General features: G+C 39.2%; 1 protein-coding gene across 1 annotated transcript in view; it reads right to left on the reverse strand.

The window, feature by feature from the left end:
- The window catches only part of UBE3C (ubiquitin protein ligase E3C), a 66,476-nt gene extending 46,367 nt beyond the window's left edge, over window positions 1-20,109 (reverse strand). The window contains exons 1-10 of the mRNA XM_031615959.2: window positions 19,690-20,109; window positions 11,492-11,545; window positions 8,927-9,001; window positions 8,134-8,280; window positions 7,433-7,548; window positions 5,873-6,030; window positions 3,791-3,944; window positions 2,906-3,126; window positions 2,488-2,642; window positions 406-593 (exon numbers count right to left, since the gene is read on the reverse strand). Of these exons, the coding sequence (XP_031471819.2) occupies window positions 406-593; window positions 2,488-2,642; window positions 2,906-3,126; window positions 3,791-3,944; window positions 5,873-6,030; window positions 7,433-7,548; window positions 8,134-8,280; window positions 8,927-9,001; window positions 11,492-11,545; window positions 19,690-19,755 (1,334 nt within the window). The 5' untranslated portion in view covers window positions 19,756-20,109. The remainder of the gene's footprint in view (window positions 1-405; window positions 594-2,487; window positions 2,643-2,905; window positions 3,127-3,790; window positions 3,945-5,872; window positions 6,031-7,432; window positions 7,549-8,133; window positions 8,281-8,926; window positions 9,002-11,491; window positions 11,546-19,689) is intronic.
- Window positions 20,110-23,228: the final 3,119 nt, after the last annotated feature.

Consider the following 23,228-nt stretch of genomic DNA (forward strand, 5'->3'; position numbering starts at 1 on the left):
CACTCAGCTGCATAATGAGACTGGAATCCAAATCACTGTAAGTTTTAAAAATAAGTTAAGATGGTATTCTGCAAGCATGACGTTAAACGCTGCCTCTGAGAAAGAGGACAAAAAATTACTTCCCCAGAATCTCTGCCAACCAATCCGTGGGAGATTTTCTGATCACAAATACATACCCACAGTCCCTCAACACAGTGATGCAACTCACTAAACAAAGCATGGGCTTACACTTTTGGATTCAGTGATTTGTCCTAAGGAATGCAATGAACATTCTTCTTTATTTCAGCTGATCATAAAAGATCTCAAGAAAAAAAATTAAAAAACAGTGTATTTAACCAAACAGCCTATCCAGTTAAACGAATTTTAGATGTACTACAGTTCAATGTCACTATTATTTATACTTGCCTGACTTTTGGCACCATCATTCGGTGTTGCACCATTAGCGTGTGGCAGATTGATGCCATCAAGGTAAAGACCTCTTCGCTAGCTGAATCTCTCCAAACCATATTCAACAGAGTGTTTGTCTGCTGCTTTGTATCCAGTTTCTTCAGACACTCCTCAGTAATGTACTGAACTGATATTCTCCCATCACCCTATAAACATACCAAAGAAAAAATTCCTTTGAATTACTTTTAATGATCAAGTAAATGCTTTCTAAAAAAAAAAAAAAAAAATCAGAATTTTACTGGAACAAGTATTTCCAGTATGATAATTACAACATGAGCACATTTGTATATACCAGGAGCGTTCCTGAAAGCATCACACCTTAGAGTCAATTTAAATTCCTAGGCAGGCAAGTGCTGGATCACGGTTATTGATCTTCTCACTTAAGTCAGTAGGAAAGATTCCCTTTAATGCTCTTCAACACTTGAATACAATAAGGTAAGATCATTCACAGGCATAAAATATGCAAATACTAATCTCTCCCCCAGCGAAATCAGTTAGCACAGGGCATGAAGTTCAGAAATGGATGCCTCCTGTGCATTCTTTTAGAAATGGTATTTTCACATTCATCACCCACTGACTAACCAACAAACTTCAGGATATCTAATACATGTAAAGCTAGTGTAAGAAGTACACAATGAGGAATCCTTTTTGTTGGCACAGAACACAGCAGAGCTCAAAATTCTCTTTTATTTATTTCCTCCTTCTATCTTGTCCTCAAGAAAGCAGAAAACACTCTGGGTCACTGAAGGATAAAAGTTCCTTTTTTTTTTTTTTTAAAGTAAGATAGGTATGCTTGGAAATATGAATACATTAAAAAAACACAGTAGAAACACCAGAAAAACACATACTGCAGCAAATCATATCATGTAATAAGGTTTCCTCAGAGAAGATCTTCTCTCTAATTAACAAGTTACTGTAAATTAACAGTAAAGAGAAATTTATGTTTTTTTTTTTTTTAATCTAATTACCTCTTAAACATCACTGTATCTCTAAAGCACAAACAGAATCTCACAATATATATTACAGTGCATGCATGGCCCACAAATTAAATATCTGAATTCTAAATTTTGGGGTTAAAAATGGCAATTATTTTGTACTTTGGACAATATATTATTTACTGGGTAAATAGGCAGTTTATTCACACTATACTGATAAAGATTTTTGAGTAACAGTAATACACTACATCTAAAAATCCCAGCTCAGCGTGGGAGACAAAGATCACCCACACAGCTGTTTGGGTTCCTCCCCACTCCACTCTGTTTTGCTTTAACGAACACTAAGTTTGGTGTAATCTCACACATTGCACAGGAGAAGACTGCACCCTGCATTAGTCCTCTGAGTAGCAGTACATATTTTGAGAGGTTATATAAAGGTCATTAAGAAACTGTTGAATTTACATCTCTCCAGCTGCGGTTGTTCAAAACCTTGGTCTGAGTGTTAAGAGGTTAAAGTTACCATGGGTTCAATTCATTAGTCAAAGTTTTACAACATGCTTAAACTCCAGTGAAAAGTCATTTTTACACTACTCTCTATATATCACAGCAGAAAATAAGTGTTCCACCCTGAAGGCTTTGAAGATAATGTATATATTCAAAAACTGAGCTAATTCAACGGGTAAAGACTGTACTTGAATGTAGAATATTTCAATGAGGAAAAAAAAAATACAATGTTGGAAGATCAGATTAGCATGTTTCAGTATACCCTAGTGTCACCATGACCTTAAGAAATGAGGAGAATACTGGTCTCTGTAAAATTTAAGTAGAGAAGTTCAATTTTGTTTTTGTTAAAAGAAGAAAGCTCTGTTATCCAGAAATTACACTACCTGAACTATGCTAGTATACTACGAGCTTTATTTGTGCTTTTCCTTTTTTAACAATCAGTTCTATTTGTTTGCAATGAACAGCCATCTACTTATAAGAAGTAAACATGGCTCCTGCTATGAGTACCTAGAAAAATACTGGACTCAGGGTGATCATGGTTTTGCCTATATTTGCCAATACTGTAAATCAAACTCATTTAAAGAAATTCTATAATGCTTACTGGTGTAGTTGTCATTTTACTGATCTCTTCATCCTCATCTTCAGAATCACTGTTTGCATCTTGACAATTTGTACCAGCACTAGATACAGGCAGCTGAGAGAGAAAAGCTTGGAGTACCCTCAAATACACAAGCAGTCCTTCTTCTGAAAGGGATCCTATACCAAATACATTGAAATAAAAGATCTTTAGCTAGGCAGTTCTTCACTGTATTTTACTGGAAATATCTAACAAAAAACCACATTTTGCCAAACCCTCCCAATTAAGTGCATTTTCTTCCTAAAAGGGGAAAAATGGCTAAAAAACACAGATCTCTAATACTTGTATCCACAAACTGCTAGGCAACAAAGTAGGTTATGGAAACACATGAAATACTAACTCAAATATGAAAAAGCAATAACAGGTCATATAGCCTTCTCACCCAAATATGTCTCTCCAACTGTTAACACGAAGTAAAAAAGCCATGGAGCTCGATCACTTTTTCTTGAACATCCATTTTCTGCTAATAATAGTGCATTCAGAAAGAATTCATAGGGGAAAACGATCTGCACATCAGCCAGCGCTGGAATGATGAAATGGAATATCTGATCTGTGAAAGGTGCTGCCACAAACTCCTCTGTGAAGGCTGCAAAAATCTGTTGTCTAAAATGAAGAAAAAATGTCTTGATGGAAAATACAGGTGACACTTCTCACAAGTACGTCCATGGAATGACAGATCAAATTTTGCAAGTTTGAACACATTCACCAAGAAGACAGCAAAGTGACACTTCATTAATTCTGTGCCAGAAAACTGAATTTCTCAGATTTCTTGAAAAGTATAGTACTTATACAATGTCTTTTCCCTGATTATCTTAATCATAACATTACCCTTTACACTTAAACACATGGAAAACTATTCTGAAGTTAAATTTGTTTTAATCATGAAATAAAAAATAAACTAAAAAATCCTTTGGGTTTTTTTTCTTCTTTATAATGTAACACAAAACACTATCACATGCAGCAGAGCCAGTTCCATCTTTTTTCTGTCTTTCCATATACCTGACTCATTCTCCTTGCAAGCTATGACTTAGTTATTCCCTCTCTCATAAACCTGCCACAAAATTCTTAAATGCAGAATGCTTTTCATCTGACTTTGGCAACATCTTTATACTCAACTAAGTTTTTCCACACCGATGCTCCTTCATGAATCATTACTACTGGACATAAATTGAACTGCACTGAAAAAACAGTTGGATGTTAAACAACAATAAACTGTGAAGCTCTGACAGTAACAAGTATACAAGTATCTAATATTATTTTTACTTACCTTGCACCTTCTGGACAGGAGCTGTATGTAAAGTGCAATGGTTTCAGAACATTCTCCAGAAGTATTTTTGCAAGAGGGACTCGAGAAACATCAGAATACTCAATACTTGATGGAAGCTTACTATTAATTAACAAATAAAGCGACTTGTAGTAGCCTACAAATAAGTAAAATCATTATTTAAATACAGTATTACTGTTTTGCTTTTCTTTATAAAACATATACTTACTTAACAATTATAACTTTAACAAAATTCTGTAATTCACTGCAAGAAGCTTTACCTACGAATATATATTACAATAGTACAAGTCATATTCACATAACCAAGAGCAGATACCAGCTTTATCTTTGGAAGCATCAGTTTATAAATTCAGAGACAAATAACTGCATTCAGATTCAGTTTGACTTTCAAAGACCAACCAATCCTGCTGATAAAGTGAATAGTTTGATATATTTTTTGAAATATTGACTTATGAAATATGTTCTCCTCTTTTCGACAGCTTGCTTTTTGCTCTTTCAGAAATTAATTTCTCCCTCTACACAGAAACACAACAGTATCTTACATGTTCTGCTAACAAAGCTCTTCAGTCTGAAGTTTACAAACACCTTGTTTTAGCAGACTGAAGAACACAATTACTGTTCCAAAAGAGGAACCTCTCAGACAGTAATAAAATATATTACCATTGGAGCCACAAAGATGTGTGTAGAGGGTAATGTGTCTCACTGTCAGAAATTCTTTTTTTGTCTCACTGCAATACAAATGGAATCACATGATTTCATTCTTCCTAATCCAACTTCCTCTTACTCAATGAAATCCTAAATTAAGACAAGTTTCACTACTACAGGAACCACTGTAAATACATAAATAGCATTTTATCTCTCACTGAGAGACTGCGTCTGGGACATTTTGTCACAGTAACCCTAACTGACATATAACGTAACAAAAGCCACTATAAGGAACGACAATACTCATGTGGAGAATGAACTGTATTTCAAAACACATAATAAAAGCTGAATACAGCTTCTTTACAACTTAACCATCATAAATACTGAGGAGACTGTACACTTGTTGTGCATGCATGCTTCCTCTTGTTTTAATCATGATTAGAAAGCTGAATTTTTTTTTTTACTAAAATTTAACATCCTGGTAAACCTTTATATATCAGAATGAATATTACACTAAAAAAAAGAAATATTAAAGTGACTTTAAAGACATTAATTATGAAATAAACAATACTTCCATAGTCTTAATTATGCTTAGTCAAGTAAATTAAATGTCCTATAATAAAATTCATTTTTTTCCCTACAGTAACTTCAAAATGTGGAATCTGCACACATCTTTATTAACCTAAGACAGACTTGTTCTACAGAATGTACTCTAAAACTCACAAGTACAGAATTATTGCAAAGATTAACCAATTGGAAGGTGCTAGCCTACATTTTACAACCACGAAGCTGGATCCAGGATGTGTTTTCATACCATTTCTGGCATTTTTCCCCAGCTACCAGTCACTGCAAACTCAAGTGGTATCACAAAAGCAAATTATTTTTTTCCCACATCCTCAGAGCAATAACGTTTCTTCAAGACAACACGAATTTTGGCGATAACTACACAACTCATTAACTTTCAGTATGTTTGCACAGGTGTAACTGATTGCAGCTCAGCAAACAGTTTTGTTGATGATGCCACGAAGCAAATAAAGGTTAGGTCACCATCTCTTTGCTAAGGTGTCTTTTTCTAGTGCTAGCAAGAAGAAAAATTAATACCAATTTACAACAATAATGATCACTAGTAGTTATGGAGAACTATATCCACCTACTCTCAAACTCTGCAGTGAAAGTCTGTATATATAATTAGGGAGAATACTGAATATATGAACAGAATATCTGAAGAATTTAAATAGTAATTTCTCAAGCAGTAACCTCATTACAAAATATCTGTCTCACGTATGGGTTAGTGTATGTAGCATTTAATTTGTGTCTGTATTAAAGGCAAAACATAATGAAACTACATGACTTTCAGGTGTTATGCATTTTGTTCATTTCTTGAGTGTCGCTGAGAACTTCTAGTTCCTAGCTACTCACCTTTCTGAATCATGTAGTGCAAAATTTGTTCAATTAGTGATGTTACATAGCTGACATCTTGTAAAACAGGTAAATATGTATTCTCAGATGAGAATACCTCAAGCATTCTCATAGGAAGTGCAACATTCAGACTGTCGTCATTGCAGTTTTGCAATAGCCTACAAATAAAATGAAACAAAAATAATTTATCAAGAGATTTCTCTCATTTCATCATAAACACATGCACATCAATGTACAAACAAAACTACAGCAACTTTCCTAATTAATTTTAAAATAACTTACTTCTAAGTGTACTCTTCCAAGTGTTCTCAATAATTAACATCTTATTGTTGGCACCATTATAATAATAATTCCTGGTTTTACAGTATGGGCTGGGAACAAATACTGTTTTAGTTAAACATATGATGTTTCCCAGAATGTCTTAGACTACAGACTTCAGTATTAAGAATACACCCACCCCCAATCTGTTAGCAAATTGCTTATGGAACAACTAGGAGTAAGTAGGAGTGACAATTCAGAGCCCATTCAGAATTAAAACTATTTGTTACAATGAGACACATACAGGCAGAGCTGCTCCTACAGTGTCCTTTCCTTCACAGCCATCCAGAAAGACAGAACAATCACAGCAAAAGTGACTCTGAAACACAGCTAAGGCATTTCACTAAACAGATTCAAGACACTTCGACAAGAACTTATTGGCAGACATAGCTGCTACCAAGCTATCTTTTTTTTTTTTTGCTAAAGTTTTGTTTTGCTTTGTTTAGTTTTTTTAAATGTAATGTCAAAAGCTACAACTTTTTATGAAGCTGAGCTTACACAAGAGGAACACTCCTTCTCACTACATGTCTCATCTCTTGCTTTCTGGGCTTCTGCACCAAACTGTTAGTAGCTCAGAAAAAACAAGCCATACAGTATAGCAAGATTCAGTGATCCGAAAGAAAATCTTCAACATTAAAAGGAAACAAGATTTCTCAAAGCTCTAGAGAGTATTGCTAATAAAAGCAATCATTATAATGCTTCCAAAATTAGGTTTTAGATGACAGTTACTCCAGTAGTTTCATAGATCTACCTTCCATTGGTTCTCCAAAATGAATGTGAAAAGGTCAGTACCAATAATGAATCTACTGTTGAAGACAGTAAAATAACTGCTTCACATGCCTTAAGTCCAAAGCAAAGGAAGGGCATTTTCAACATCAATATTAAAACAGAACATCCAAAAATAGTCAAACTCATAGGATACTTTTTGATTGCTATTAGTTCAAGAAAACCTTCTGGTTCCAACAAACACTTGTAATGACCTTGCTACATGCAAACACTTAGGGGATACACTTAAGTCCATCCTTAGGGAGTACGTTCCTTAAGCATGTATTGCATATGAACTTAAAAGTCAGTGGAATTGAGAACATTTCATTTTCCTTAAGCATGAAAAAATGTCATCATGGCCTGTATTTATAGTGATCATAAACAGTTCTCTCCATTTGCTGCACAAAAAAACAAGCAAGTGCCCAATGCAATTTCTGAACACACTTTAGGCAGCGGTGTATAGAAAAAAGAATTTACCTGCAACACAGCCCCAACAGTCTTTTTATTTGGAATAAGCAAGTAAGTCGGTCTGGACCATCCAATTGCTTAACAAACTGAGAACTCTGTTTAATTAAATTCTGACACAGCCATATCTGGAAAACATACAAGTTTACAATTTATTACATCTCAGTTCTGTTGTTTCAAGCAAGTGAAGAGCAGCTGTATGTAACATAGGTATAATATCCATATTTTTATCAACACAGGTCTTGCATAAAATCGATCTTAAATGTATGCAACATCTCCTTTGGAGAACTTAAAAAAACATAAAATAAGACAACCATATCAGTTAAGGAATAAAAATATTCATTGAGCTACGTAAAACATGACTATTAACTTCCTAAATTAACAGAAATATATTTACAAATAACTTTTTCAACAAATTTGTTAATAAAAATACCTTCAGAATTATCAGAGAGCTAGTACAAAATTATTACTTAAAAACATTTCTTATAACGTTTTTAATAAATTACTGTGAATCAGAGACAAAGGATTTTTCATTTCATAGACTACACACACACAAAATCTAATTTTTAAGTTATTTCATCTAAACAGAGAACAAGAGTGCAGGTCAGCAAAATGAACTTCTTGAAGTGGTTAAATCCATTTCTGCATCCCTTCCTAAGCCTTCCAAGAAAAAGTATTCCAATAGAACAGATCAAAATATTTACAATACTCACCAAACGCTTCGAATCCTCATTCTGTTTATAGAAAAAGAGTAGCTGACGAACTAAAAGAGTCAAATTAGCCCCATTAGCAGTAGAAAAGGTTCCTCCAGTTTGGGCCAAATTAGCACAGCGATCAAATTCACTTCTCTGGGTAGAGTACTTAAAATAAAGGAAGATACACATTAGTGTATTGATAATGGTTATGAATTTATATAGGGATGTGGCATTTTTAGAATCTCATTTGTTTCCCATCCCAACTGGTAGCAAAATAATTAAATGCACCTATTCATTAAAAGAACACATACACAAAAATCACAAAGTCGTATTTGCTTCTGTAACTCAAAAGGTACACATAGCAACAAATTTGTTGCTCCTCAAGTCAAAATTATCACACCAAACATTTTCAACTAGTTTACTCAATCAATATTAGCAAATGTAAACAGACAGAACTCTTTCCCAGAACAATCAAGCCAAGAGCAGCTTAAAAAGAATATCCTTTTGACTCAGATGACTACCTTAGTCACACTCAGAAGTTTTGCTGATACGCGAAAGCTGCAAGTATGTAAGTGTCAAGTCAAAAAAGTTACATCATCCCACTCAAGTCAGCTGTCACAAAGGTGCTTTGCTGAATAAGCATTAATCTACTAAAGAACTGAGGCTCAGCAAATGTCAAGAGACAATAAGAACTTACACTTCATCAGCACACCAAATATTCAAATATGTCAAGATTTCTTTTTTTTTTTAAACAGAAAATTGATTTTCCAGCTAGACTGCTTTACCTCTTTCTCAGCAAACAAGTACTTACCTGATGATTTCTGTCTCTGTAACCCCTTACAAATGATTGGATTATTATTGCATTTTTCAGCCTTCGCCTTTCTTCCTGTAAAATGAAGGAAAAATAAATAAATAGAAATAAACACTGTGCAACCAAATCTCATTTCTACAATTTTATCTGATAAATTTGTATTCAAAAGACTTCTTTAATTCAAATTAAGCACTATCGTTAAGAAAAAAGTATCTGATATTCTGCATCCAATACACACAAAAGCAGAAGAAAGCTTTTTATTGCTCTAAGTGTGCAATTACCACTAGGTTATAGCAAAAGAATTCTTAATACTCTGTAAGTACATAATACCACAGAAATCAATATAAACACATTTACATTTTATTTGACAGCTCTAATGCTACAACGCTGAAGAACTCAGTGACACTATTCCTCTTTCTGCACAGATCAGCTGACACTGAAGACCCACTTCCTTCCATTCAAGTGACAACTCTGTATTAAGAACCCAGCACAGTTTAGATTAGCAAGGGGAGGGAACAACAACAAGAGAACAAAAACAAAGCAAAACACACAATGTTTATTTGGACAAATCTGAAGAGAAATGAAGGCAGTGCTTCGAGCCTAACAGCTCTACAGGGAAACTCCAGAGAAAAAAAATCCTGCTCTACTTTAAACAAGACAAAGAAAGCAAGTCAGAGTCATTTTATGAAGCCTTCATCACCAACCAGAACGAGCAGTTATAACCATGCCTGTAAAATAGCTCACTTTCTGGGTAACTGAAAGCCAGCTTGCTTCAGGTATTATGGAGAAAGTACTCAGCACATTCCCTGTCAACACCCCAGCACATCTGATCACAGGGAAGTGGCTACTGTAAACCACTTTCCAACAATGTCCATACAGTTTCTTAGGAGATGAAAGAAAGAAGTAAAGAAAATTCTTAAACAACTCCTCTGAATAAACCTGCCCTTGAAATCCTCTGATTAATTCCTGAGCCTGGACCAAAATGAAAGTTTTCTATTCCAAAAGATACTGCAGAGAAAAAGATACTCAGCAGCAGAAGTACAAAGTATGGGAACAAGCAGGAGAGTTCCAATTACAGACAGGCATTCTCTCTTCATAATCATAATATAATGCTCAACTGAAAAGTCGGTATCTTCTCTTTCTAGATATTGTTTTTATCCTAGCACATCTAACAGTCAATTAGTGACCCATAATTGCAAAGGTTTTAAGTCTAAGGTCACTGCTAAGGTTCAGCTACAGGCACTTTTTAAAGACATAACTGGTCTTGGTCTCAGAGGAGTCATCCTTTAAAAAAAATAATACTAATCACTCCTATACCAGAGCAGTTCATTCACTCATTTTGTGAAGAACTGAGACATGTCATCTCCTGTGATGTGTATGTCTGTGCATACATACAGAAATATGACACTGTATCAACTCTGAACTACTTGATACAACTATTATATTCATAAATATGCAACTGAATGGGTTATTTTGATATTTGGCAAAATGTTTTTTAAGTACAAGTGAGTCTTTGCCTATGTTGATAAGAACTCCAGTGATTGCAAATTTGATTACTAACACAACATTAAGTAACCAGTGAAATCTTAGCAGTTTCATAGATAGAGAGAAAAAAAAAAGCAGTAACTATCCCCAGACAGAGATGAGCCACCAAAAAACTGCATTTAATCCAGCAAGACTCAAACACATATTCAAAGGGGCAAATAGCTGTTTCCCTTGATTTGAATGAAAACTGGACAGTAACATTTTAAAACCAACACTCAAGGCCATGTTTTATCATCTTCCTCCTCATATCAGAAGAGGAAAGAATGTCAAAATTAATACATTCACTCACACCATAGTACTAAATGGATCTCATTTTGCCACATACCACAGAACCACAAAACAGCTCAGGCTGCAATATTCACCAAGACATTGTGCTACAGAACTGAACTTTTTCCTTCCTACGTGTATTCCCTCTTTTCCGCTTTGTTCCAGCTCAAATTCCCAAAGGCAGTAACATACATCAACACGATCCAGAAGATTTCCTGAAAACTCAGACATCAGCCTCACAACCGCTTCTCACTCTCTCAGTCATCAGCTGACTCCAAAGAGCTTTACAATGCATTCAAGTATTGTTTCAACTACAACTTTCAGAACTGAGAGTCAAACTGGAGAAGAGGTTTGCTGAAGGTCATTCTGGAAGCCGCAGCAGAAAAAGGAGTAGAAAACGGCTTGCCAAGATCAGTCCACAAGACAAAGAAATGGAAGAATTTACTAACCAAATGCCTGTATTTTCTCAACGAAGACTAGATCAAATGAGCATCAAAATAAAAGGAAAAATTCCCTTTCCACCAAGGGCATACTTAATTATCTTCTTTTGAAATGAAAATCACTTCTGGGAAGGACCATAAAAGCAGCTGATTTTGTTGCTTCCAGTATACTGGAATAGTGCACAAGATTTGCCAACTGAAAGCAAGCATTCCTGAACTAAGCATGTCTGCAACAGAATAAAGCACTGGACTGCAAAGGTTACTGTATCAAAGACAAATCCAGCATGCATGCAAACGCTTATAGTTACTTTACCTCTCGTTTTCGCCTTTCTTCTTGAGTGCGATGCAGGAGCGAAGCCTTTTCCTCCTAAATGGCACAAATAAACATACAAGGTCATTTTCATTCAAACACAAGATTTTGAATCCTTCACAATATTTCATCAAAACTTTTTTTTTCTGGGGGGCGGAACTGTTCATACACACAACACTCAACAAAAATTAAGTATTAATTATTTCCTGCACTTAAAAGCACACCTAACACAGCCTCACAGAAGAGCAGTGACAACGGCTGTGTAAAAACCACAATGACAGACAAACAATAGCAAAACCAACCGCTCCACATTCAGATTTGTGCTCTCAGCATCCCAGTAACCAAGGCAAACAGAATTCATTAATTAAACGAGGAAGTGGAAACATAATAGGGTCCCGATCCTACCAGGTACTTCGAATGTTTGCTGAGCACTTTCCTGGCTGGACATGTGAGCTATTGGCCCAGGTGTGCACAGCAAGCTGCGGCAGCTCAAAGCAATCACTACTGCTACGAAGCTCCATGCCTTGGCTAACTTGCTAACGGACTAAACTCTTCAATTTATTTATACTTTCCTCAAAAACTGTCCAGAATAGATACCAAAGTAGGCTTCTGTAACACAAATGGAATCTTTTCTTTAAAAATTCTGAACTCCAAATTAGGGCTACAAGCTGAAAGTTCCAGGAGAACACTGTCTTCAACAGTGAGAAAGAAGGGAATGCTGAGGGGTGCACAAAGCTTCTGGAGGGCAATAACAATGCAAGAACAAACTTATCAGCTTCAAGCTACAACCTTAAATGTGTACACATAGGCTACAAAATATAAATAATGCTTTATTTGCATGTATCTCTTAATGGACAGATCTCTGTTGTTTCCAATGAAATAAAATAATTCCCTTTTGATGCCAAATATTCACCTCCCACTAGAGAAAATAACAAGGAAACTGCCTGAACCCCAGCACCTTCCTAAATCCAATCCAGAACAGGCAACATATTGAAGGAAACTTTCCTTTTTCACTGCTCTTATACACATAACTTTTTCTTTCTATGGCATTTCTAACCCGGGGCAGTTAAGAAGCAAAATACACTCAAGCTGAAAATGTCCTGCATCTGAATACCTAAAAATAAACCTGAAGTTGGCAAACAAACATTTTAATATTGAATCACTTCTGAAACAACTGTGCTGCAATATTTAAATGTCTACAGGCAGAAACAAAAACCAATGGCAGATTCTTCTTCTGTACCTTTTCCGAAGGCAGAGAGGAAGCAAGAGGGTCATTCACCCAGCCTCATTAGGACAGAAAATACCTGAGCACAGAGCACCATGGACAATGAAAAACAAAGCACTGATACAAAAAAAGGGAACTTAAAACTAGATTTGTATTTCAGATCATCCACTGGAGCAAGCCCAAAAGAAAAAATCCCACAAGAAGGTTAACCATCTTTTCCTCTAAAGACAGTACTTTACAGCCAAAGACACCACTAAATACAGCTACTGCCTTCTAAATACAAGGGTTTCTTCCACTTGTTAAACACAGTAAAAGGAAATCACAACAAAGTCCATACCTAAAACAATAAATCTCAACTCAAGCAACAGGAAGGGGTTTGTGTCTGTCTGGAAGTGTAAAGTGAAAAAACTGATAGCAGATACATTGACAAAGTAATGTAATAAATTGAGAAATAACCAACAGATAACCTAAAATTTCAAATGTTTTTCTTCTTAAATATACAATAATTCTTTTCTAACTGCTGGTCGGGGGGAGAGCTGTAAGTGGGCAGCCTCTCCTCACTCAGTGCACCTCCAGCTTTGTGTTGGGATCTCCCTGAAGAGAGCACTTCTCAAATCAATACACTTCCACTACAAACGCAAATACTTGCTTTGACTATTTCTGAAGGCATACATCACCTTCTTAAACTAAATGTAAGAGGCACTGCCCCAAGCCAAAGGGCTAAATATACAGGTAGGCACTGCCCAACTGAAGAAAGGAAAAAAAAATCTCTTTCAGTTATTCAGCACAATTTGAATATATCACCACTTCAGAAGTTAAGAAATAACTCTATGAACATGCAAAAGAAAAGAAACTTGCTGTGGGAAAGTGATGACCAAAAGCCTATGGCCTATGAAGGTCATTGTAAAACACTCACTTCTTACAGTCAGATAACCATACAGACACCTCTCAAATCCCTTGTCTCTTTAACAGAGTGAAAAAGAGCTGAGCTCAGCAGCTGCTGTGCAACCCAAGAGACGCCGTGCCCAGGACTGCCTGCAGCCCCACAGCCCTGCAGCCACACACACTGCAGTACGGGATGCACATTTGGCAACTCCCACCTACGGCAGACACAAATCCTGGCAGCTGGAGGACAACAGTACAACACTGCCTGTCCCAGGAGCTACCAACCAACAGAAGCCTGCAGAGATGACACCTGGCCCACTCCTACTCCCTACCTCTGTAACAACCAAGCTATCCACTTGCTTCTCTTGCTTTTCAAGTTGACACCCTCCTTTTGGATACTGAAAAAGGCAGGTATCAAATCTACCTACCCAGGCAGGCAGGCAGGCATCTAAGCATCAGCTTGTCTTTACACTTCCAACCCTAACTCAAAAGGAGGGGAAAGCCATTCCTCCAAACTCCTGACACATCCCATGATTTAGCCTTCCCCCTTCAGAAGCTCAGCCTGTCAAGCACAGAGCTGGACAAAGAAAAAAAGAAAGCAAAGAAACAGTGAGCATTAGCAGAATGCAGTGTGACCTTAGGGATGATGAGACAGAGTAAGAATGAAGAGTAAAGAGTTGAAACCAAAGCAGCAGATGGGGGACAGCAGTCAGAAAGGACAGCTTACAACTGCCAAAGAGATGTTAAGTAATATTTAGCATGTTAATTTACACATCAGGATAAAAGTGGTGGGTAGTACATTAATCACTGCAGCGTTGAAAGCTGCACTGCTGCTGCCCAGGTGAGAAGAGCAGCATCCAACTGCAACCATGTAAATGGCTGAGCTTCAAAAACTCCAAGCAAATACTTAACAAAAAGGTGGAACAACTGTTTTCACACCTTCATTTTGCTGAAATGCATTCCTTTCCCAGAAAAGTATGTTCATGTAACTCCCAGCCTTTAAATACCCTAGGAGAAGACTGCCTAAAATCCATTAAATTGTATTCTTTTTGTTCTGTATTTTAATACCTCATACTTCAAGTGTTTATAAACCTCCAGCTTTCATGGCTCAAAAATCAGGTTTAGAAAAGAAATAGGTATACTTTTTTTAACATCACTTGACAGTTGTCTTACTTAAGGCATCCTGACTCCACACTAGACAACATAAAATCTAAATTTACGAGGTGCAAAGGTGAAACAGAGCACTTATTTTCACGCACTGTTTAAACATTGAGTACATTAAGGAAAAAAATAACAATGGTAACAACTGAAGTATTAATCATTGAGATTTCTTAGTAAAATTTAGTGGCTTATTCTCCTTTTAAGTTGAAAATGCTGTTCTATTTAGCATTAAAAAAGACGATGCTAAGTATGAGGCGTGACTTCTGGGAAATTTTCATAGAAATAAGGACAAATAAGCACTTGATGTTTTAACTTCTGAGGACAATTACAAAATCCTTTGTTTTCCACCTGCCAAACACAGGAACTTGAATCTTTTCTCTTTCCTTAAAATAATGACATTTCAGACAAACTTAGCTTGAACTCCATGAACATCAATATTCACACCTAAAGCAAATGAGATGACTTAAGCAATTTACAGAAGCGAATTCCTTTCAACACGGGTGGTGGATAAATTCTAAGTTGGCAAATGAAAGGAAGATTTCGTATCATCCATCTACAGATATACATATAAATGTGGACAATGTGCAGCTGCCCACCCTCCAAAGTGCTTCCCAATTCCCAATATAATCACAGAGCATCCTGAACATATCCAGAGCAATTTAAATTCCATTTGGGCTTCAATTTTACCTTGGGACACAGAAAGTACCTGGCACCACCTTTACCATGGTAGCAGCAAGGCCACACACAGCAGAGCCACAAAGTAACTGGAGGCTCCAGAGGCCATGTGAGAAGGTTCCTTTCTAAATTTATTCTCAGTTTGCCCATAGTAAGTGTTGTTTTATAGGATGCTGGCATTCTGAGTCACTTTGACTGTTCTCTGAAAAGAGCCAAAAAAAAAAAGAATACACACCTGTAAGAGCACAAATGTGTTTTGAGTGTGAGACAACAGCACGTAGCTGAAAGCAGCAGTGCCATCACCGCTCTCAGCTAACTACAACCTGCAGCTTCCTTTCAAGTGAGGAGGATGTTAAATGTCACCCAGAGAAAAAAAACTCACAATGATCTCACATGCACCAATTACCTAGATCCCTATGCACGCTTCACCTGGAAGTTGAAGGGGAACATACAGGAATGTGATGTCAGTAACAGAAAAAAATAAAACTTTGTAAACTACAAACTTCTTTGCTTATTCAGAAAAGGCGTATTAAAAGAAATAAAGGGGACGTTGTAAAGTTATTCGTAAAGCTGTCTCATTTTGTATTGTAATTTAAAATTATTTTTAAAAGTCTAGGGATTCATAAAAGCACTTGTGCATATGTTTTAGATTATACATTTGACTTCATAACATCTTAACCATTTTTCCCCTGTTAAAGGCTTACAAGAAGTCATTAACAGAGCTCATCACCTGTAGAGCTACAGAGCCCCTACTACACCTCAGTGCAGGCACAGAGGATTCCCCAACATGTTATGAACTAAAGGACTGGTGCCTCATATTTTTCTTATCGTTGGCAAAATGCATCAAGGAGCAGCAGCTCTGACTTGACCAAACCAAGCTGAAAAGTTTCTTGGATTCCCACTCTGCCACCAGGATACCAACTTCACAACACAATGAGTGAAACCTGCAAGCTGTCACCAGAAGGGATGGTGACACCACCAGGAGCATACAGCGCTCAGCGCTCTCCTGCCTCAGCCTAGTGACTACTCAGCTGAAGGCTGGCTGAGATCAGCTCTGTGCTCCAACAGAACACTCACCCTATAGCACCCCCAAAATAGGCAAGTTTTGCATTAGTTCAGTGAGCCCATTCACTGTTTGTAACATAGGGTGAGTTGGAAACCACTCGCTGCAGGGCCATCAGCTCCAGTCCTCTGTACAGTCAGACTTGGCTTAGCTCAATTTGAAGTACACCCCAAAAGAGCTCTTCAAGTGTACCCCTTCATTCCTGCCCAACACACCACAGAGTTTTCCCACAGCAATCCCTAATAACAGCCAGCCTGCATTTTGGGGCCTACATAACTTAAGAAGTACTAAAAAAAAAAAAATTGTACCAGTTACAATGAAAAGTACATCTGAAAATAACTTCTGAAGAGCCTCATAAAGCAGGGAATTGTGTTTTAATGGTGACAATAAAGACCCCTAAAATTAATAACAGTACAACAACTTATCACATTGTAAACAAACCATCAAAACAGTATCCATGCTCTTTACCAAATACACAACCAATAACCCAGATGAATCAGCAGATTTGTGAAAGGAGGTGGACAGAACAGTCCGCATGCTGACAACGTCATCTATATTCTACACCTATTATAAAATGTTGTATTAAAACGTTACCACATTCTGAAAGGAGCAGTCATGTTGATCGAATTAATTCTGCAATCCAAGACTCAGCAAACTTTTGGCAAAAAGTTAAGCTGGATTTCAGTGCTTTTCTACTGCATTCAAAACCCAGACCATCCCAATGAACACAAGATGCACACACTGTAAATGCAGGCCTGAAGCTGCTGCTTTCATCATTCAAAAACATGGTAAGACTTAGTGGTGAGAAAGCACATTGGATTCAGTACCTTCTGTAAGGAAAGCTGCTAGTAATTAAAATCAGCATTTCATATTGCATCTTATCATCCTTTTTTTTTATACCTCTGTGTTCTTGTTTTTACACATTATACATCATCAAGAGGGTACTATGTAGGTCTGAGAATCTGACAACTCATCTCTTCAAACTAATACATCTATTAACTTTAGTCTGCCTTACGTCTTTATAAATTTATAATCACATCAGGACTGTAAGTTTTCTAACTGCCGCCACAAGTCCCATTTTAGACACAACAATATCTGCATCATTGCATCTATGCTGGTAGGACTCAGTTAGGTGTCAGAAGGCCTGAGGAAGTCTTGGTACATCTCCACTACAGAAATAAATGGCAATGTCAGGTTGGCTGCCAGCATACGTGACCCACGACCAACAAGGTTACCAGTTGTGGCTGCAGTTATTATTAGCAAAACCTCTTTTTACCAGTCAGGTTTGCTGATGGTTTATCTTGGTGTAGTTATATCCACATCAGAACGACACTGCTGGCATCTGAAGTGCTGACTGACTGACTCCACACACTGCAGTGCCTGGCTTTGTACCTGTGTTTTGCTAAATACAGCTATACAGGTGCAACAAAACGTGGAAAAGCTCCCCAAATCAAACAGAAAACTAATCCTAAGCATTAAACAGCCAGCATACAAGCCTACAGGTAAAAGGAAACATGTTCACAAGCAGCCCAGGACATGAGACAAGAGTCATGGACCACACATAAACATCTGGCACATGACTCTCCACTGTAGTGTGTTTACATAGAAGTGGATATAAACTTCTAAGTGTTTAACACTGCACAGGTTCTGAAAACCAGCAGCTGTTCAGGATGGCCAGAGCTACAACTAACTGTTTTGCCTTGATGCAGCGCAAGCATTCCACGTAGCACAGTAATGTCCTGCAATCTGTGCACCACTCAGTATAAAGCTGATCGATTGTGAAATATTATCCTTTTATTGGACCGAGTGAAGTTTATACAACAGTTTCAGTTTCACTTCCTTTCTAGTATAATATTCACTCTGGTAAATTTGTACCTGCAGAAAGTTAGTACATTTGTCCCATACAGCTAACACGTAAAACGACAGAAAATTCTGTTGGATTTCCATGAAGAAATCAGTAGGTGTAACAAGAGATACATCAGTTGTTTATTTTCAGAGGAGGAAACACGCTCTGTAAGTAATGCTATTAGCAAGTTGATGCCAAAAGCTGCCAAGTGCCTGAAGCTTGTTGTCAAGGGCCAGGGCATGTTCTGCCAATTCCTACTTCAACTGGGCAATATTTATGATATTTTCTACTCATGTAATGCAACTGTATGTGGTCTAATGAACAGATCTGTCTTCAGATAAGATGATTCAGGTGAGAAGCTGCACAACTTATATGCCATTCTGTTAAACACTCTCGTTACTAAAAGATGCAAGACGCCAAAAGAAAACTTCATCATGACTTTAATGGCACACACTGAAAGTGGTTGAGTCACCATCCCTGGATGTGTTTAAGAACTGTTTGGACGTGGTGCTCAGAGACACGATTTAGCGGAGGGCTGTTAGCTAGGGTAAGCGTGGTTAGGTCATGGCTGGACTTGATGGTCTTTAAGGTCTTTTCCAAGCTGAGCAATTCTATGATTCTGTTACCTTCCAAAGTTATTACCAAACCCTATCAGTTGTAGAGAACTGAACTTGCTTACAGTACACAATAACAAAAACCTTTTCTTGCTCCCATGAAGATTAAAATAATAATGAAAACAGCAAACAGCTTCACGTGCAACCATGATAACACAAGGAACCAGAGTGTCCCTGACACATCAGGCCTTCCTCTCGCTCCCTGCCCAACCACCCAGCTCTTGCAGTAAACAGGGCAGTCAAACCAAAACAAACCACTCTGCTTCTTCTCCATCGATAAAGGCCGGCAGACACCGAACTGCCGCTCGCTCTGCACACGACGAGCTGAACGTAAACCTGGGAGAGCAGAGCTGTAGCTACCGGCGCCCTGACAGCCTCCAGCCATGCGGGCAAAGCCTTCCCCAGCAGCACACGCTGACCGTGGCCGCTAAGGCCGCTGCCCCAGCGCCGAGGCGAGGCGGGTGTCCCCGGGCTCAGCTCCGGGCCGGCAGCCTGGGAGGGTCGTGTGGCCTGGTGGGAAGCAAAATAAACGAGAGAACAGATCCGGGGAGATAAACGCATCATCAGGAGGGGAGGATTTCGGCTCCGTGGTAGACCTTAGTCATAGCTGCTCCCATTTTTTTTTTTTTTAATTTATTATTTTTTATTTTTTAAAGGCCCAAAGGTAAAAATAACGACAGACACAAAGCGAAGCGGACGTAAACACGGAGACAGACAGGCGGCGTCTCTTACCTTCCTACTCGCTCCTCCGAGAGACACCTTGGGCCTTGTTTTGAAATCCCCTTCAAAGCTGAACATGTTTACCGCTTATCCCATCTAGAGCGGAGCCCGGCCCGGAGCGGACACCGCCGCCAGCGCCGAGCGGAGGGACCGCCACGGCCCCGGGGAGCCGCGAGCCCCGGCTGGCACCCCGCGGCCAGCGAGCCCCGCGCCGCTCCCCCCCGTCCCTCCCCCGCCCCGCGGCCTTCGCTCCCCCGGTCGCCCCCCTTCTGTCCGGCGGCTGCGCGTAGCGGGAGGGAGGAGAAGGAGGAGGAGGGAGGGAGAGGTAGGAGGGGGCTGGCGGGGCTGCTTCGCTCGCACTGGGGGAGCAGCCGGCGGTGGAAAGAAGATGGCCGCCGCCCGCAGCTCGCCAGGCGCGCTCCCGACGACAGGAGCGTGCGCCGCCCCTCCGTGACCGCGCCTCCGTCTGAGCCGCCGCGCGCGGCGTGCCCCGGGTCTGCCCCGAGCGCGGCCGGGATGGAGGAGCTCGGAGCTGCCGAACCGAAAGGCCGCGAGCTTGCTTGAAACACCGGTGCTTTTCAATTCATCCGTCCTTTCTGTAGAATGAGCCCGTGGTTGCCGTTACCCCATTGCGAAGTCCAGTCCGAAAACGGGATGCGACGCCGCTCAGGGTCCTGTGCCCGCACGGGGTATGAAAACTCACCAAGAAACAGTCCTGAGCTGGTGGGGCTGGGGCCACAACAGGCCCGGGATGGGAACGCAGCCGTCACCTCGCAGCAGCACACCTCGGGGTGAAACCGCACCCGAGGCTCTTTTTGTCACATTCCTCAGCCCGACCGCCATTTCTCAGCGTCCTTTCAGACGCAGAGGTGATACGGATGAAAGCAATAACAAAAAGCATTTATTCACTCCGCAGCTACGAGGTGCTAAGTGAATCTGTGTGCTACACTCCCGCTTTCATTTCCTTTAGTGGAAATGTGAGTTCTCACATCGCTGTATCCCAAGAAATGGCAAGGATCTGTGACGTAAGGCTGAGTGCTCTCAGGAGCTAGCTTGTACCCAAAACCACGTCAGTCTCAAAGCTGAGAGACAAATTGTTGAGATTTCTTTGAATTTTGATGATTTCAAAGCATCTAGATTTTAAAATTTCAGTCTTTTTAATGGCAAGGCTGTATATGAGCTGTGCTTTTCCCAAGATAACATAGTTTCGGTATGAGCAAGCCTGGCCTATAAATACTATTTACTGATGCAGCTGAGGTTTAGGGCATTGTGAAATACCATCTCAAATGTTAATTCACAGTTGAAACACATTGTATTGCTGATGTAATGTCACACCACTGCTGTACAGTATGGCACCAAGGAAAAGGAATACTCTACATAGGAAGTGTAGCAAGCTTTCTTCCAAGCCTGACAGCCTTCTTTTCCAGTGGAGTTATCACAGAATCATAGAATTGTTTGAGTTGGAAGGGACCCTAAAAGACCATCTGGTCCAACCCCCCTGCAATGAACAGGGACACCTACAGCTCCATCAGGTGCTCAGAGCCCTGTGAGCCTGATCCTGGGTGTCTCCAGGGACGGGGCATCCACCACCTCTCTGGGCAACCTGTGCCAGTGCTTCACTACCCTTAATGTAAAATACTTTCTCCTTATATCCAATCTAAATTTCCCCTCTTTTAGTTTGAAACCACTTTCCCTTGTCTCGTGACAACAGACCCTTCCTTTTTGTAGCCTCTCAAACAAGCCTGGTACATCTCATGCAAAATAATAATAATAAAATTAAATTAAATAAAGTAATAATCCAGACATCTGTATCAGTTAGTTCATTGATTTTCACAAGTGGAGAAATGATCTGTTCGGTCCTAAGTTCACACCAAATTATTACCAGTAGCCAAATAATTATTGGTAGCAAAGACAACTTAGGGAAGTGTAAGAAACCATACAAATGTGAAACTGCACACACAGAGCAGAGTTTCTGTACAACAGATCTGGGACTAATGCACACTTGGCAGGGGTCCTCTTTAACGTTAGAAAGACACAAAATCCAGGATGTTCCCTGCTGAAGAAGTGTTTGGTAGCTGTCCCAACTGATGATTTGTGTGTGCCCCTAGAGGCCACGCTAGGTGTAATTTTATTAAACAAAGATAACTTAGAATAAACTGAGGTTTTGTATTTTGAATACAGTGAATTTAAGGAAGCATACAAAAAACTAAACTTATTTTCTCTTTAGTTTGTGGAGAAGACATATGAGTCAGAAAACACACTTTTTCAAGAAGTCAGAGTAGGGGGCTTTAAAGCATCCAGAGCAAAGTTTGAAGATGGAGTGGGCGCAGGTTTGATCCAAGGACAGGCAATGCCCTCACCATGCCAGGACATAATCTTACAGGATTCAAAATAGTAGGCAGAAGCCAATAGTGGTTATAGAATCCACCGACAGCCCCAGACATGGTGAGAGGGAGAGTCCAAAGTGCCTACCCACAAGTAGCAGAAAACAAGAGATAAGCCCAAGGTTCATCCAGGAAAACAGAGGAAACCCAGATCTCCTGGGCTGTTCCTGAGGCAAGGAGTGACTGGGACTCCCAGCTGAAGCTGATCAGGACAATTAAGTCCTCTTAGAGCATTCAGAGCCTTGACAAACAAATAACTAAGGACTGAGGAAAACTGCTCTTGTATGGATGTCTGTGTTAACGCCCACCTGCCTCTCCTGCTGCAATGAAGTTAGCTCCATATGCAGTTTCCCATTTTTCCCATCTCCTTTCTTATTGCACATTCCATGCGGCTTTTTTTTTTTTTTTTCACCTTACAGTTTTATGTCCTTTGATTGTTCCTTTTCCTCTTTGCACACATATGCACACATGCTTCCAGGTACAACTGGCCTGCAGAAGTCCAGTTGTTCACCAGACGGCAAACTGTTAAAGAACTTCCATTATTCAAAATTGCCTTAATTCCTCTGAGCCATATTGATCTTTTTTACCTCTTATTTGAAAGCAGGTATTTGGGCTATTCAATCTGAATATGTGAGAATCACCAATGACAAGTATTCCATTTTCAAGAAAATTCCTTTTTTTTCTTCGGTGTTGTAAGACGTGTTTCCCTCACCATGCTCTATGAATCACTATCTCTGAGTACATACGGGCATACAAAATATCTCTAAATAATGTCTCTAACTATATGATGCTCTAAAGCACCTTTCATGCATCTGTACTGAGTACAATGTAGGTAGATCACTGCAACCAAGGAAGTTCGGTGTCTGAAGTATCTTTTGCTGTCTAAAATATCTTTCAGTATTAAAAGAAAGAACGGGGACTGGCTCTTTAGCAGGGCTGTTGTGACTGGACAAGGGAAAATATTTTCAAAGTAAAATAGAAGATACAGACTGGATACAAGGAGAAAGCTGTTTACAGTTAGGGCAGTGATGCACAGGATCACGTTGCCCAGAGAGGTGGAGGATGTCCCTTCCTTAAAGACATTAGTGGTTGGGCTGGATGATGTGCTAAGCATCTGATCAAGCTGTAGGTGTCCCTGTTCATTGTAAGGGGGGCTGGACCAGATGT

The sequence above is a fragment of the Phasianus colchicus genome, chromosome 6 (genome assembly GCF_987193195.1).
Source record: "Phasianus colchicus chromosome 6, bPhaCol1.hap1.1, whole genome shotgun sequence".
Classification (NCBI taxonomy): domain Eukaryota; kingdom Metazoa; phylum Chordata; class Aves; order Galliformes; family Phasianidae; genus Phasianus; species Phasianus colchicus.